Genomic DNA, 14541 nt, shown 5'->3' with positions numbered 1-14541 from the left:
TGCAAATTTCAATCCTTATTGCATCCGTATTTTTTTGCTGATCCTCTAAAAAAAATTTAAAATATTTGCAGATTGCGGATCCGAATTTTTGGGGATCACATCCGCAAAAAAAAAAAGGGATCCCTATTGATATGTCTGTGGTGTGGCCTGTCGGTTTCTTTTTTTGGGGGGACGGATCACAGCCCTGTAAACAACTACGGATGTGTGAATGGAGCCATTAAAATATATTGGGGGAGATTTATCAAACATGGTGTAAAGTATAACTTGCTCAGTTGCCCCTAGCAACCAATCAGATTCCATCTTTCATTCCTCACAGACTCTTTAGAAAATGAAAGGTGGAATCTGATTGGTTGCTAGGGGCAACTGAGCCAGTTTCACTTTACACCATGTTTAATAAATCTCCCCTATTGATCCTACTTTCTGTCAGTGTGACTAGGGTCTTATAGGTGACAAGAAACAGTTAGATTTTTTCTGCTTTTCTAATATGGTTGCTTTGGGAACATTGATGCATGGTACCCAATGTTAAGAGGGCTTCACTCCAACACAGAGTACAACCAAGCACACAAGACCCCTGTAAAGAAGACTTGGGAATGAGAGGGGCTTGGTAGTCCGATACTAGATTAGCCAGTGGATTTTATGTATTGTAGTACAGAGGGGATTTAGTATGCATAAGGTTAGAAGTTACCTCAGTAACGGTGGTGTGTGAAGCCATCCTCAGTGTTCAACTTGCTTAAAGGGGTAGTTTACCAAAACATTTTTTCTTTCAAATCAACTGGTGTCAGAAAGTGCCAGAGATTTGTAATTTACTTTCAATTTCAAGTCTTCCAGTACTTATCAGCTGCTGTATGTCCTGCAGAAAGTGGTGTATTTTTTCCAGTCTAGAGAGCAGTAAAGGTTTCCTATAGGGATTTGCTACTGCTCTGGACAGTTCCTGATGGAAAGAGGTGGTGGCACAAAACACTGTGTCAGAGTAAAGAGAATAAACCATTTCCTGCATGGCATACAGCAGCTGATAGTTTTAATAGAAGTAAATTACAAATCTCTGGCGCCAAATTTTTTATTGAACAAACCGTTTAATACTTATTAGAAATACAGTATATGTGATGAATGACCAATGCATGATAAAGCCTCCATTGGAATGATATAAACTTTATGCAAAGCACAATGGCATTTGAGGCGAGAGAAACTTTGGCGCTTTTACCCTATGAAACTTGTAAAGCAGAATGATTAATGGAAATGAGCGCGGCTGAATGCTTGTTGTGAGCTGCGTCTTACGTAATCCTCCTCTATGTCATAATAACAATCATCAGGAATCCCGAGTTACCATTCCAGGCATGTCTTACACTGAGCACTAGTCTTGGAGTCTCTTCTTGCATAAGTAGGTTGGAATGCCTGAATTTAATAGCACATTCCAATGAAGAAGAACCCAGATACGGTCACCTAGGTTTTGTCAGACGCCGGACTTGTTTCCTTTATCATTGCACTTTAATTGTTACTATTTCCTCAGGTTTACATTGAAGCTGTAAAGTAGTGTCAAAAAGAGGATTAGTTGATGTAAATCGGAGATTAAGCCATGGATTTTCTGGACTTCCAAGCTTCTGGGCCCTTTACTTGTTGATGTAACACTGTAACCCTGCTAAGTATAAATGGATGGTAGCATGTGTGTGTCCTAAAGACTCCGCTCTTGGGAGTGCCCTGGTGTGGAAGAAGGGGGCACAAATCTATCCAACACTTCCTTTACAGATATTGCTATATTAGTAGATAGGAGATAATGGCAAGAACTCCCCAATTGCAAGAAATGAGAAGTAACTGGCAAATAAACAAGCACCAGGCCATCTTATCCTGATATAGACTGTGCGCCAGCTGTAATCCTCGCCATCAGGAAAAGCTACATATAGTATTAGAAGGTATTATGTAAATGCTCTTTGAAATAAATCGAGCAGAGACCCCTTCATAGTTACCGCCCATACACTATAATATGGTATAAGGATAAGGGCCGTCCTAGTTGGATCCTGTAACATGAAAACTGAAAGAAGAATTATTAGGAGAAGGTTATGCAATAGTGTTAGGTAATGTATGTTCTCCTATCTGTCACAATGAGCTGGTGACCTTTAGGTGTCTGCTTAGTCATGAATGATCAGAGGTTATCCTTATTAATGACCTTGCAGAAGGAATACTGAGTATTCTGCAGATGATAGGACGTTCATACCTGTCTATAAGAAGGACAGGGCTGAACTGGAGGAGAGTGACCAAGGTCATTAAGGGAATGGGTGGGTGATAGGACCAAGACAGATTATCAAGCTTGGGGCTATTTGGTTTAGAAAAAAGACGTCTTAGGGGCGATCTGATCACAATGTACAAATATATGAATGGACAGTACAGAGATCTTTGTAGTGGTCTTTTTACACCTAGACCTGTAACCATGACAAGGGGGCATCCTCTACGTCTAGAGGAAAGAAAAGACAAAGATTCTTTACTGTAAGAGCAGTGAGACTATGGAAGGCTCTACCACATGATGATGTGATTGTTAATTCATTGAATAAATTCAGTAAGGATCTGTATGCTTTTCTTGAAAAGTATAATACAAGTTATGGCTACTAGATTTCCGGTGATAGGACATTGATCAAGGGATTTATTAGAATATTTGGAGTCAGGAAAGAATTTTTCCCCTAGTAAGGGGCAAGCACCATATCAGTTGTTTATAGGAATTGCATAACAAGGACAACAATTTTACGTCTGACTCCACAAGCATTGTTGTTTGTACCATAGACACATGCAAGGGACATTTCTGTGGGAACTCCAGTGTTATGTTCTAGTGGTTGGCTCATTCGGGAGTGCTCATATTTTCTCTGATGCATTGGAGAAGGTTCAAAACCACAGTCATAATGTTCTTTTATTCCTTGATGATAAAAAAAATACTCTGGGGAAAACAGACTTTATGTTACCACTGATTTTACTGAATGTAAGCGCTGTCTTTCATTGACAGCAATTACCATGGATTCTTTCATAGTGGTTAATAGCATTAGTGCTCCTGTAACTTAAATAGTCACTGTCATTTCAACAAGCATGGAATAAATTATTAAGTAGAGATAAGAAAGTTTGTAACATATGTATAAAAAAAACAAAAAAAAAACCTTCTTTCTCCATTCATCATGCTCCTTTCCTACCCCCTCCCTTCTAGATTCATCATTCACTCTGAAACAAACCTCAAGTAGTCCATACTAAGAGATCAGATGACCTATTAGCTTACTACTATCACTAAGAATTCAGATGAATGCTGACCATAGAGGTCTATGGAGAGGGTGAATGGAAAAAACTAAACTTCTGCTAAAAAAAAAAATGACAATCACAAAGTTTTATAGATTAGTAATTTACTTATATTTAAAATTCTCAAGCCTTCCAGTACTTATCAGCTGCTGTATGTCCTGGAGTAAGTGGTTCTATTCTTCCAGTCTGACACAGTGCTCTGCTGCCACCTCTGTCCGAGACAGGAATTGTCCAGAGCAGTAGCAAATCCCTATAGAAAACCTCTCCTGCTCTGGACAGTTCTTGTCTTAGACAGAGATGGCAGCAGAAAGCACTGTGTCAGACTGGAAAGAATACACCACTTCCTGCAGAACATTCAACAGCTGATAAGTACTGAAAGACTTGATAGTTAAAAAAAAAGTAAATTACAAATTTGTATAACTTTCTGCCAACAGTTAATTTGAAAGCATTTTTTTCTTAGGAGTACCCCTTTAAGAAGGGATTCTGAGGAGCACTTTATTTTAGGTTTGAGGTCCGCACGGCGCCTAGTGATGATTGGCAGGCATATCACCATGCTGACCATGAACACATAAGGGCTAGGCAGCGGGACTGGGCTCTAAGAACAGTAAATATGACAGGAGAGCAGGGCAGGTAAGTACATGTTATTTTAATCTCATCATCTGACTGAGCGACATTCTTAAATAAAGTGCTCCCCACATAACCCCTTCATTTGTCAAAGTGTCCTTTTTCTCAAAACCATTTTTCCTTCCCCCTGAGCACGCCATAATGTCCCTGCCCATTGTATTGTATGACTGTATTGCCGAGTAGTTCTACATGCGTTGGCTGAGCCACTTGATAAAGCAGCTTTTGTATGTGGAAATCTGTAAGGACATTAGTAAGTGAATGGAGTGTTCTGACTCGAACAATAAAAACTGACAAATATGGAACAGGCACACAAAGTACTCTGCTTTTAAACCTCACTTTATAGGTTTTACGAAAATGACTTAATAGCCGCACACACCCAAAAACAAGCCAATCTCCCTGGCCGCATTGTTGCCGCCTCACTCAGCCCTAAACCTCCAATTACAGTGGAAGATTTGGTGTAAAGGGCGCTACTTGATGCTGAGCCCTGTTGGGATGGTCTGTCCCTGCAGAACACTGAGTCTTCCTCGTAAACAAGTAGCCCACAGGGAGGTACCTGTAGCGTTTCCTCTGAGATACATAATGTCCCTCAGATCCTGAATATACATCAGCCTAGATGTACAGAACACATGTTCCGAGGTTACCATCAGGATCCTGGCCAAGAATCTGATGCCCTAACACACCTTGTATGTCTGCTGATTTGTAATTATAAGGATGTATATTATATAACCTTCATTACTCTTGGACTGGGTTCACATAGAATGGAAAGATTTGCACCTTCTTTTTTTGTTTTTGTTTTGGATCAATTGTTTGATCATTTGTGAACCCAGCCATTGACTTCATAAATCTTCTCTCGATGTGACACATGGGGGGACATCTGTGAAGCTTGCACCCCTGGTGTCCGCCATGGAGAAGGTGCAGATTCTTACACTGGGTTTATGATTTAAATCATGGCAGAAGTCTACAGCTGCTAAGAAGCAGGTGTGAATTTGTGCGCCCGCTGTGTGGCAGGCACAGGTCCCATTTACTCTTTGGGCCCTATTACACGGAGCTCCATGTAATAAATACAATGATCCGCCGATGAAACGATCGTCGGCTGATCATTGCTTTAGGCTTGGACCTAAAATTTGCTGGGCGCCGACCACTAATCTCTACGTGCAACAGCGATGTGCGGCCAACGGCTGACAATTGCCCAAACACCTGATACCTTACCTCTCCCAGCTCCCGGTCTTTTCTCCTGTGCTCTGCAGCTCCCTGAGCCCAGACCAGGAGAGGAGAGAGGTAAGGTATCAGGTGTTTGGGCAAGGGCTGCATGGACATCGCTAACAATGTCCATGCAGCCCTTACTACCCAATTATCGGCCCGCCTAATAGGTCCAGTAGACGAGCTCTGATCTAGCAGGTCCGCGCTTGTTTATTATAATGATCAGCCTGTAGTCAGCCCATGTAATAGGACCCTTAGAGATTCTGGCAGGGTGAAAAGGGACATGGCCTAATTTAAAACCCACATGCAAGAATACCATTCCTTATTACTGTCCCCCCAAGATGCAAGTATTAAATATAAATGCATATAACAATTGCAACTGATTTAGGCCACTTGGCAACTTTGGTCACACAACATAAAGGTCAGAATCTAATGGTCATCATTGGGTCGGTTGCAGCACATAACATTGTGCAACCACAACGTGACTGTCCCCTTTATCCTGCTGGATTTTTAGGTGCAGGTTAAAACAAAGTGATCTTATAGACCAAGTCTAGATCATAAGAAGGCCACCTAACCTGCTGTAGGTGCACACTGTTTGTTTTATACATGTTACATAAGGATGGAGGCACACGCCTTATAATAGAAAAGATGTAAAAATGTAGGAGCGGCCAATAACTGTCCAATAAAATGATGCTCATTTTATAGAATTCTGCATTATTCAGCACTAATTTCTAGTTAACAATGAGGCAGCAAGTAAGTGGCCATACATATAGTCATTCAATGTACTTCACCTGCACAAGTTGCATGCAGGTACTCTAAGGTCAGTCTCACATTGCCTATAGGGAAACAGATTTCTGTGGCTATCTAGGTTGGGTGTAATAGAACTGCAGGGACCTGACGGCTACAATGGAAGCTTATAGCATCAACATCAATGATAATATGTAATTTTATACATTCCACTCTGAATTTTGCTGGGAAGGAACTGTCAGGCCACCTACCTAATATGCATGATGAGACATGATGCTATAAAGATGCTAATAGCCTGTCATAACCCTGAGATGTCCTAGGGACAGAACCTTCCCAGTCTCAGTACTTGATGCCCAGTGACCTCCCTGACGGCTATTCATACTAGATACCTTATATCATAACTACATCTAAGATGTGACTATGACTATTTGCCCCAGCTATGTTGGCCACAATATACTTTAAAGGAAGAAGATGGAACATTGATGCCAGTTTTCATCTTTTTTCCTTTTTGTTTTTGCGCAGCCTTGACACCTACCTGGTACGAACCTCGAGGAAGTTATTTATAGCCGCTCTATAAATATGCAATTGTCTAGAGACATAATGTAGGCAGACGAGTAGGAGAATGGAATACATTAGTGTTTCTGAGTCACCATTATAAGTGAAGAGGAAGTGGTTATCATGGAGGGTGGGCTGACCATCCTACTGACCATCATAACATCAAGTCAACCCTTTGACCTTTGAGGGTCTAGCTACATTCTGTATGTAATGAACAAACTACAATATCTGATACAAGGATACAGCAAAGTCTTATTATATGGCAATACCAGTTAGGTAATAATGGTAAAAAGGTCTGAATCCCACATGGTTTTTGACATGGAAATGTCACTGATTTCTGCATCAAAATGAGTTGTAAAGAACACTGTGCCGTGAAAGCAGGTAAAATAAAAAAAATGTTAAGATAAAAAGCGCCAAAATCTGCACCTCCGATTCTGCATTGTTCTAGGTGGAATTTTTCTTAACGGTTTCGGTCCGTGTGAACATGCCCTAAAGGTACCTGTAATCCATGATTACACAGAAGAGAAATACTATCTTCGTGTAGGCTTCTTCTTGTAGTTTAGCATTGACTATTAGTAGACCGAATTCCACAGACAGGTTTCGGTGAAGGGTGGAAGCTGTTGTGTCCCTCAGCTGTAAATAGCAACGTGCCATGGTGCTCATAAACAAAACTCCGCTCCTGACCTTGGACTATAAGGCCCATTATTTACTGTAACCAGACGACATTCCATCCTCCTCTGAATGAAAGCAGACTCAACTCCCTAGGAATCGGAATCTATGTCATATGTGAAGTCAGTGTCAACTCAGTAAACAACGTACTATGAATGTTCTAATATCTCAGGTCTCAGGGTAGCGCCTTAGAAGGTGGAATGCTGCGAGACAAGACGTTCTCAGACATAATAAGTGAGGTATTTTCTGTAGCACTCAAGGAGACCTACAAGGAATTTGTGATAGAGGGACAAATATGTTCTCCCTGTTATTAGGGACATTCTGTTCTTTCTGCATGAACATCAATGTACATATATAATTTACTGATTCCAAAGCTTGGCCAGATTGACAGACTTCAGAATTTGGTCCTTCCTAGGAAGATACATGATCAAGTTTATTCTAATCATGTTACTATATGCATCCTAATCCATCCTATTGATCATCGTTCCTCGGGGGGCTGTCAGTGTACTTCTGTCCTTCATACATACTAGGCACAATTTTTTTGGAAAGCTTATTAAGCTAATCATGTCCTTGGCTTGTGGGTGGGAACCCATAATCCTAAGGGACACTATACAATTCCTTTAGGTGCACCACACATGGAAGTTCCATGCATAGTATATGGTTGGCTAGCTAGGCTAACAAGTGAGAAGACATATTCTTCATAATCACTTCAAGTCCTTTTGTCCTTTTTAATTGAAAGTGATAGATGATGATAATACTTCCTAGCCTAGATGTTTTCTTATGTATTACTTATTGGGGCAGTACCTACAGAAGTGGGCACCACCAATGGTCGGAACTCCTACACATCTTAATGTTACTTGTATTGCCTTACGTATAAAGCTGGTATTTGTCACTGTTATGTAAGCTCTAGTTATTACACAGGCCTTTATTATTTTCGCAGTATGGCAATTGGGGCACGGTATAACTCTGTCATTTAGGCAGCTTGTTATTTGGCCAATGTAGGGCACTATTATTTGGGCACTAGCATTTATGATGATTATGATAATTAAATGTTAAATTGAAATAGTTTTTTTTGTACCTTGTATAATAGTAAATCATATGGGCGGGAGACTCCAGGTACTACATAGGGAACAATGCATAGTTAGGTCATCCTATTGTTGTCCATGATCGCTGTAGTCACAGTTGCTGCCTCTCCGTTCCCTGGATTACTATTTAGGAATGCACAATCATTTTTCTTCAGCAGAATTTTAAGAACAAGAAGTGACACACTACGCTTGAGACGCTGGGCTCATCATAATTTGCTATTTTTTCCTGTCTCGTAGGAAAGCATGCCACAGACACCAATATTTCCCAGCATGCTTGGCACTGCCTGTAGTGGACAGGTACAGCCGGAAATGGGGGAGCAATGTGGAGATCCAGTATTTCAAGATGGCTGTTTGGTATCTGGGTCCTTGGAAGCCTTGATAGAACGGCTGGTGCCTACGGTGGATTACTATCCGGATGTAAGTGAAGTTGTTTATTGCTATATATGTGACCAGTTGTATGTGTCTCTTGTATGTCCATCTACTATTGAAGCCTTATGTGTTCATTAGACAATGTTCAGGATTTGTGCAGCCCAGGAATGAGTTTTTTTGCATATTCTTTGACATCTTGGTGCCCCTGCGGGTTCCTGGACATATTAAAATGTTCAATATCTTATAATATCCTCCAGCTGCATAGAGCCCCAGAGTTCATCCATATTTTGCTCTGTGACTCTTTGAACGGCCTCTTTGTTTATTGCGCCCATGTTTTTCCCTTGTTTTCTGCGCTTCTCAGTACAGAATGTGCCGTCTCTAGACCTGGTCTACAAATATCCCATGAATGGGAAAGGTCAGGGAGGCTTCTCTCTAAAGGCCCTATTCCACCAACAGATCTGACGACAGATTATCTGCCAAAGATTTAAAGCCAAACCCAGGAGTGGATTTGAAAAGAGGAGAAATCCAGTCTTTCCTATATGACCTGTTCTCTGATTATAGTCTGTTCCTGGGTTTGGCTTCAAATCTTTGGCAGATAATCTGTCGTCAGATCGGTTGGTGGAATAGGGCCTTAAGACAGTCAAATCCCTGCCCACACGCAGCAATAACCCTGTTCCAAGTTGTCTAAAGGCACCCTCTTTTTTATCACATGTGATTGATTATGTTGCTAGGAAACAAAGCGATTTATGATCCTTTAGCATTTCCCATACACTGCTCCATTAACGTAACAAGGAACTGGTGAGAAGCAGAGAACAACATGGTACTTACATTACATTATACACTTGCTTCCCCAAATCCAGAGCAATTTGGAACCCTTTAAAAAGAGCGACATCCAGCATTGATTCCTCTGGTCTGTGAACAGAATTCTAGAACTACAGTGAATACTGACACAAAGAGGAATATAAGTAATAAGGGCCCATTTCAAGCTATTCAGGGTGATGGCTACCACTATAGTGATGGCTAATAGTATTAACTGTTGATGCCATACTAGTAAGTAAAAGTCACAGATAAGTGTGAATTGTGAATAAAAAAAAACTATTTCTTTGCTGAACACATAGAACAGCCCTCAGCAGTATGAGAACCCATTAAAGTCACAGGGGAGAAAGCGCGGCCAGGGTTTGTTACGCTGACTGTGGGAAAAAAGCATTTTAAAGCAAACAAACTGGAAGAAAACACGCAGTGCGGTGAGGAGCCAAGACAAATTCAGACAGAAGAGTAGCAGACAGAAGTGTGACTCCATGCCAGCAGCGCTGTTATCCCACACATTCACAGCAGCCGGCCCCTAAGGGCAACTTACAGGTGTAATGCAAACATCATCATTTTATCCCACAATCCTCCTCTGCAGCTTCTATCAGAAGCCGGACGACAGGTCTAGCTAGTCACCGCGTCCCCCTAGGCTGCTGAAATAACCCAAAGAATTACTTTCTAAAAATGGGTTTATTCAGCAAAATACAGTTCACCCGCTTCCTCTTCTGAAATATTCAGCGTCTTTCAGCTGTTTCCTTCCACCATTGTAGTAATAGAATCCTTGGATGACAAGGTAGACCTCCATTGTTCCTGTCCTGTAGAGGTTGTATGGCACGGTTATTCCTAGTGATGTCGTCTTATTTTGCAGAAATTTAAATCTGATATTCGGTCACAGAAATTTTTGCAACATATCTGTGGCCCTTTACTCCCATCAGTTGTTGCTTCCACATCCTTATTATATGGGAGATGATTTTTCTTTAATTTTCTTGGTCTGGGGCTATTACGCAGGACAATATTGGCCAATAATTTAAGTTGAGTGACCTCTCCTATGGAACTAAAATTGGCCCTGTAGAACAGCAGGAGGTCCAGCTATTGTGGCTTTAATCTGAATTTTCTATGTATAAAGATATTGGATTATTACTATACAGTAATAGTAATAGTCATGCTGTTTTCAGGGTCACGGCCCTCACAGGCTAGCTTACAGAACCATGTGTTTATATGATACATCAGGTTAATAACTGTATTCTCCCATTGAAACTTCCTCCCTGCAGAGAACCTACATCTTCACCTTCCTGCTGAGTGCACGTGTCTTCATCCACCCCCATGAGATTCTGGCAAAAGTGGGACAGATCTGCATCAAACAGAAACAACAGCTGGAAGCTGGAGCGGAGGCTGACAAGGTGAGGATGCTTGATGAGCTGCATAACAGGTCTCTACCATCCCGGGGGGGACCATTAGTCTTCATGGCCACCAAGTCACACAAGCAAAACTAGAGCAAGCTAAGCCTATCCTATTCTATTCTGATGCTAAAATGTATTCCACACCATCCATTACTGAACATTTACTCAATTTATTTAATGTGTAGTTCTAAAGCGCTCCTTACATATTACATAGAAACGAAATGATTGGTGGCAATGAGTATGGCCAGCTCTGACGGAGCCTCCTCTAAAGCAGACCTGTTCTGCTCAGAATCACAGGCTGTACAAAGTCATGTCAGTGCCAGGAAGAGCTAACAGAGGGTGAGCGACTGTGTGGCACAAAAATCAGCCCTACTTACTAACAGTCCTGATTCTTTTGGGACAATCCTGCCAACTAAACCAAGAAATTAGTTGAGTTTATGCCATTTTGGGTAAATTCGTAACAACAGACCACTCTAATGCTGAAACCAGAAACCATTCAGCTTTCCATAACTTCTTAAAGGGGTTATATTAGAAGAACATAGCCACTTTCTTCCAGAGACAGCACCCATCTTGTCTTCAGTTCAGGTGTGATTTGCAATTCACCTGACCGCGTCCATAGCACCTGATGTAACAAGTGGTAAAACGAAGTTACGAATTTGATACGGATCAACGAGTGCCTCATCTTTCATTCCTTGTTGGACATGGTTTTGAAGTAAGTCACTATGAACCTTTGATGATAGAGCACTGTAGGACCCGAAGGGTGGACTATCGGCAGATCACGCTACGCACGTACTGTAGTGCCGAGGTGACTGTTGTTTGGGTGATTTGCAATTAAGCTCCATTCACTTTAATAGAACAGAGTTGCAAAACCCAACCCAAACTGGAGACAAGAGTGGTGCTGTCTCTGGAAGAAAGTGGCCATGTTTTTCTAACGCTGGATAACCCCTTTAATGCCATGTTATTCTGCCCTATGATGCCATTACCTCCCCTGTCTAATGTTGTATTACTTTAGTGTCAGGCTACACTGCAGTGCTTGCATTGTATTCAAGGTGGCGGGTAGAGTCAAGTACAGTGCGAGCTGGAATGTCTGTAGTCATCTGTAGAACCTTTTGTACTGTACAAAGCAGTTGTCAAATACTGTAAAGGGAGAAAGCAGCTGCAAAGCAGACACTGTGATTCATCATAGACGGCCACGTCACATTCTCATAGCAACTGCTCAGCAGCAGCAGCAGCCCACTCTTGTTCACACGCTCTTTTCTGCCTCCCTTTTACATGGCTCATACAGAACTGTGTAGTGACATTTGTTGGGGGTTTCCAACCTGTAGAAGTGAAAGTTGTGTGGATTTCCCATCCGCCCCTGTTATTATTTAGTTTATTGTGTGTCGTATGTATGACATATAGGCTGTAGGAGAGTTGAGGGGGTGCCCAGTGGGAAGGTGCTTGCTTACGCAGTGTGACGAGTCTCATTCCACAGGAAGCAATGCAAATATTAGACTTGTTTAGCGACCTACGTATTACTTCCTCTGTTCTGCCTTATCTATATCTGTAGCCCTGTGCACAGTATTATGCGGACAGGGTGTGCGTGAATTCTCTATGTTTTAGCTTATTGGGGGAAAAACTCAATAATCCAATAAATTCTACAATCACCTAACAATATGCATCACCAGAAGTGGGTGACAGCTCGACCCCAATGCTGCCGTCGCTCACTATAGAAGAGGCAGAACGATGATGCATATTATGGGTTCCCAGTGCTGGAGAGTGGATTTTATATTAAAGCATGATTTTCTACCAGAGAATCTAGTTCTGTGTGTTATATGTTTATTATGTATCACTTTAGTTATTTATTACATATCACCAGCACATTCTACTGCCCAACAGATAACGCATCCACATCAGTCCACATCCCCAAATCTTATGGGAAGCAGGTCACTGATCTCAGGGAGAACAGCTAAAGATAACACTGTCGGCTGCCAGTTAAAGCAATCAATGTAGTGAAATCCTAGGTGCATTTCTCCCTGGGATATATGAATATGCAAAGAAGAGCCCACGGAGCCTCATTTAATAGTCTCAAAACACAGGACTAGCCAGATATCCCTCCAGGAAGGGCCCAGCCAAGGGGTGGCTCCTGTAGGGAAACCACCAAAGCCACCATATTAAGTGGCCCTCTAAGTCTAAAAGTTTCAGATCAAACACAGGAGCTAGAGCCTATTTAATATGAAGACCATTAACCGGTATATGTTTGGGATGTTAGAGGAAACCAGTGTACATAAAGATTCTGTAAATCTGATCCTTGCCAAATTTGATCATAGGACTTCAATCTTTAATAGAAATCCTTATTAACATATATATGACACATACAGAGACGGGTGACTCATGGACAGTCTATCTCACAGTCCATTATTCTTATAATAGATAACACTAATAACTTTTGCTTTTAAGCAAACTAATCTTTTGGTCATCTGATATAGTAATCCTACTTTCCAGTGTCGTACAGGGTTACATTGGGTCCACCTGACCTGCACATCAGTTGTACAGAGCACTATTGCATTGTGTACCGTTCTATTCCTGTTGCACAAACCAACAAAATTTAAAAATCTAATAGACTCCATCAGCAAGTGGTTAAATCTTTGTGTTGTCTATTTTAAACCTCAGGAGCAATGAAGTGGCTGGGCCTACCATTGGATCCACCTCTTCCCTGTGTTTTACAACTACTACAATACAATGCATGTATGTGCCTATGGTACCTTATGTTGTCTAACATATTTCTACATCATTTATCTTTATATAGGCTAAACTCAAGTCCTTTGCTGCTAAGATCATCCAGTTGCTGAGGGAATGGACTGAGACATTTCCTTTCGACTTCCAGGATGAAAGAGCCAGAAAGGAGCTGAAGGAGATTGCACAGAGGATCACACAATGTGATGAGGTGAGAAGCACAAGGTGTCGAGACAAGTGTTATTTTAGGATGTTTTCTCCCATCTGATCATTTTCCATTGACTTTCTCATTTCATTACACACTTTGTTATATCATAGAGGGGGTTAAACCACTTGATTGTTTTTAATGGCGATAATGTAGAACAGAATAGACGGCGGCAGTGGTGGGTTAGCTGCTCTATCAGATGGAGAAATGAAAGTGCCGTGCGGCTTTAGATGAAGAAAGACAGATAATTTCACGCAATTAGTCTCCATTTCATTTATCATTCGCTCTTCCTGCCGCCTGCATGAGCCAAGCAGCAAGAAAGGGACTTTTGTTATCAGCTTCAGAGCCCATACAGACACGGAGCTGTCTCTGGACATCATCATTGTACCATCTGCCCCTTCTAGTGCTCCAGCCGCCAAGCATAATGCACACAGGCTACTCACAAACAATACAATCATTTCTATTAGCAAACTCATTTCTTCAAATCACCAAACAATATCCTCGTGGGAGATTTTATATAGTTATATAGTCGTGACCTATTTATATAAAACAGTATTGGGAGCACCGAGCAACCTGTGGCTTCTCTGCTGCTTTAGGACTAATAGTGTACTGTAAAAAAGATGCCTCCTAAAGGGGTTATCTGAAGTTATTCCCTATCCAAAGGATTGGACATAAGTAGCTGATTCATCGGTTGAGGTGTGAGCGCTGATACCCCCACCAATCATGAGAACAGTGGTCATATGTAACCAGATTAAATGAAGCAGCCATCACTCCATTCACTCTCTATGGGACCTGCAGAGCGCTTAACCTGGCAGTGTTTGGAAGTCCCATTATGGAACAGTGGCTGGGCATTTGAGGACATTTGACGTTAATTCTTGTGATGGGTTGGGGTCTCAGT

General features: G+C 41.5%; 1 protein-coding gene across 1 annotated transcript in view; it reads left to right on the top strand.

Annotated features, from left to right (window-relative positions):
* RASGEF1A (RasGEF domain family member 1A) overlaps positions 1–14541 on the top strand; it is a 31912-nt gene that overhangs the window by 6609 nt on the left and 10762 nt on the right. The window contains exons 2-4 of the mRNA XM_069980908.1: positions 8385–8564; positions 10595–10723; positions 13512–13649. Of these exons, the coding sequence (XP_069837009.1) occupies positions 8385–8564; positions 10595–10723; positions 13512–13649 (447 nt within the window). The remainder of the gene's footprint in view (positions 1–8384; positions 8565–10594; positions 10724–13511; positions 13650–14541) is intronic.

This window comes from Dendropsophus ebraccatus, chromosome 8, assembly GCF_027789765.1.
Source record: "Dendropsophus ebraccatus isolate aDenEbr1 chromosome 8, aDenEbr1.pat, whole genome shotgun sequence".
In the NCBI taxonomy this organism is placed as follows: Eukaryota; Metazoa; Chordata; class Amphibia; order Anura; family Hylidae; genus Dendropsophus; species Dendropsophus ebraccatus.
This window is presented reverse-complemented; position numbering and strand designations above follow the sequence as displayed.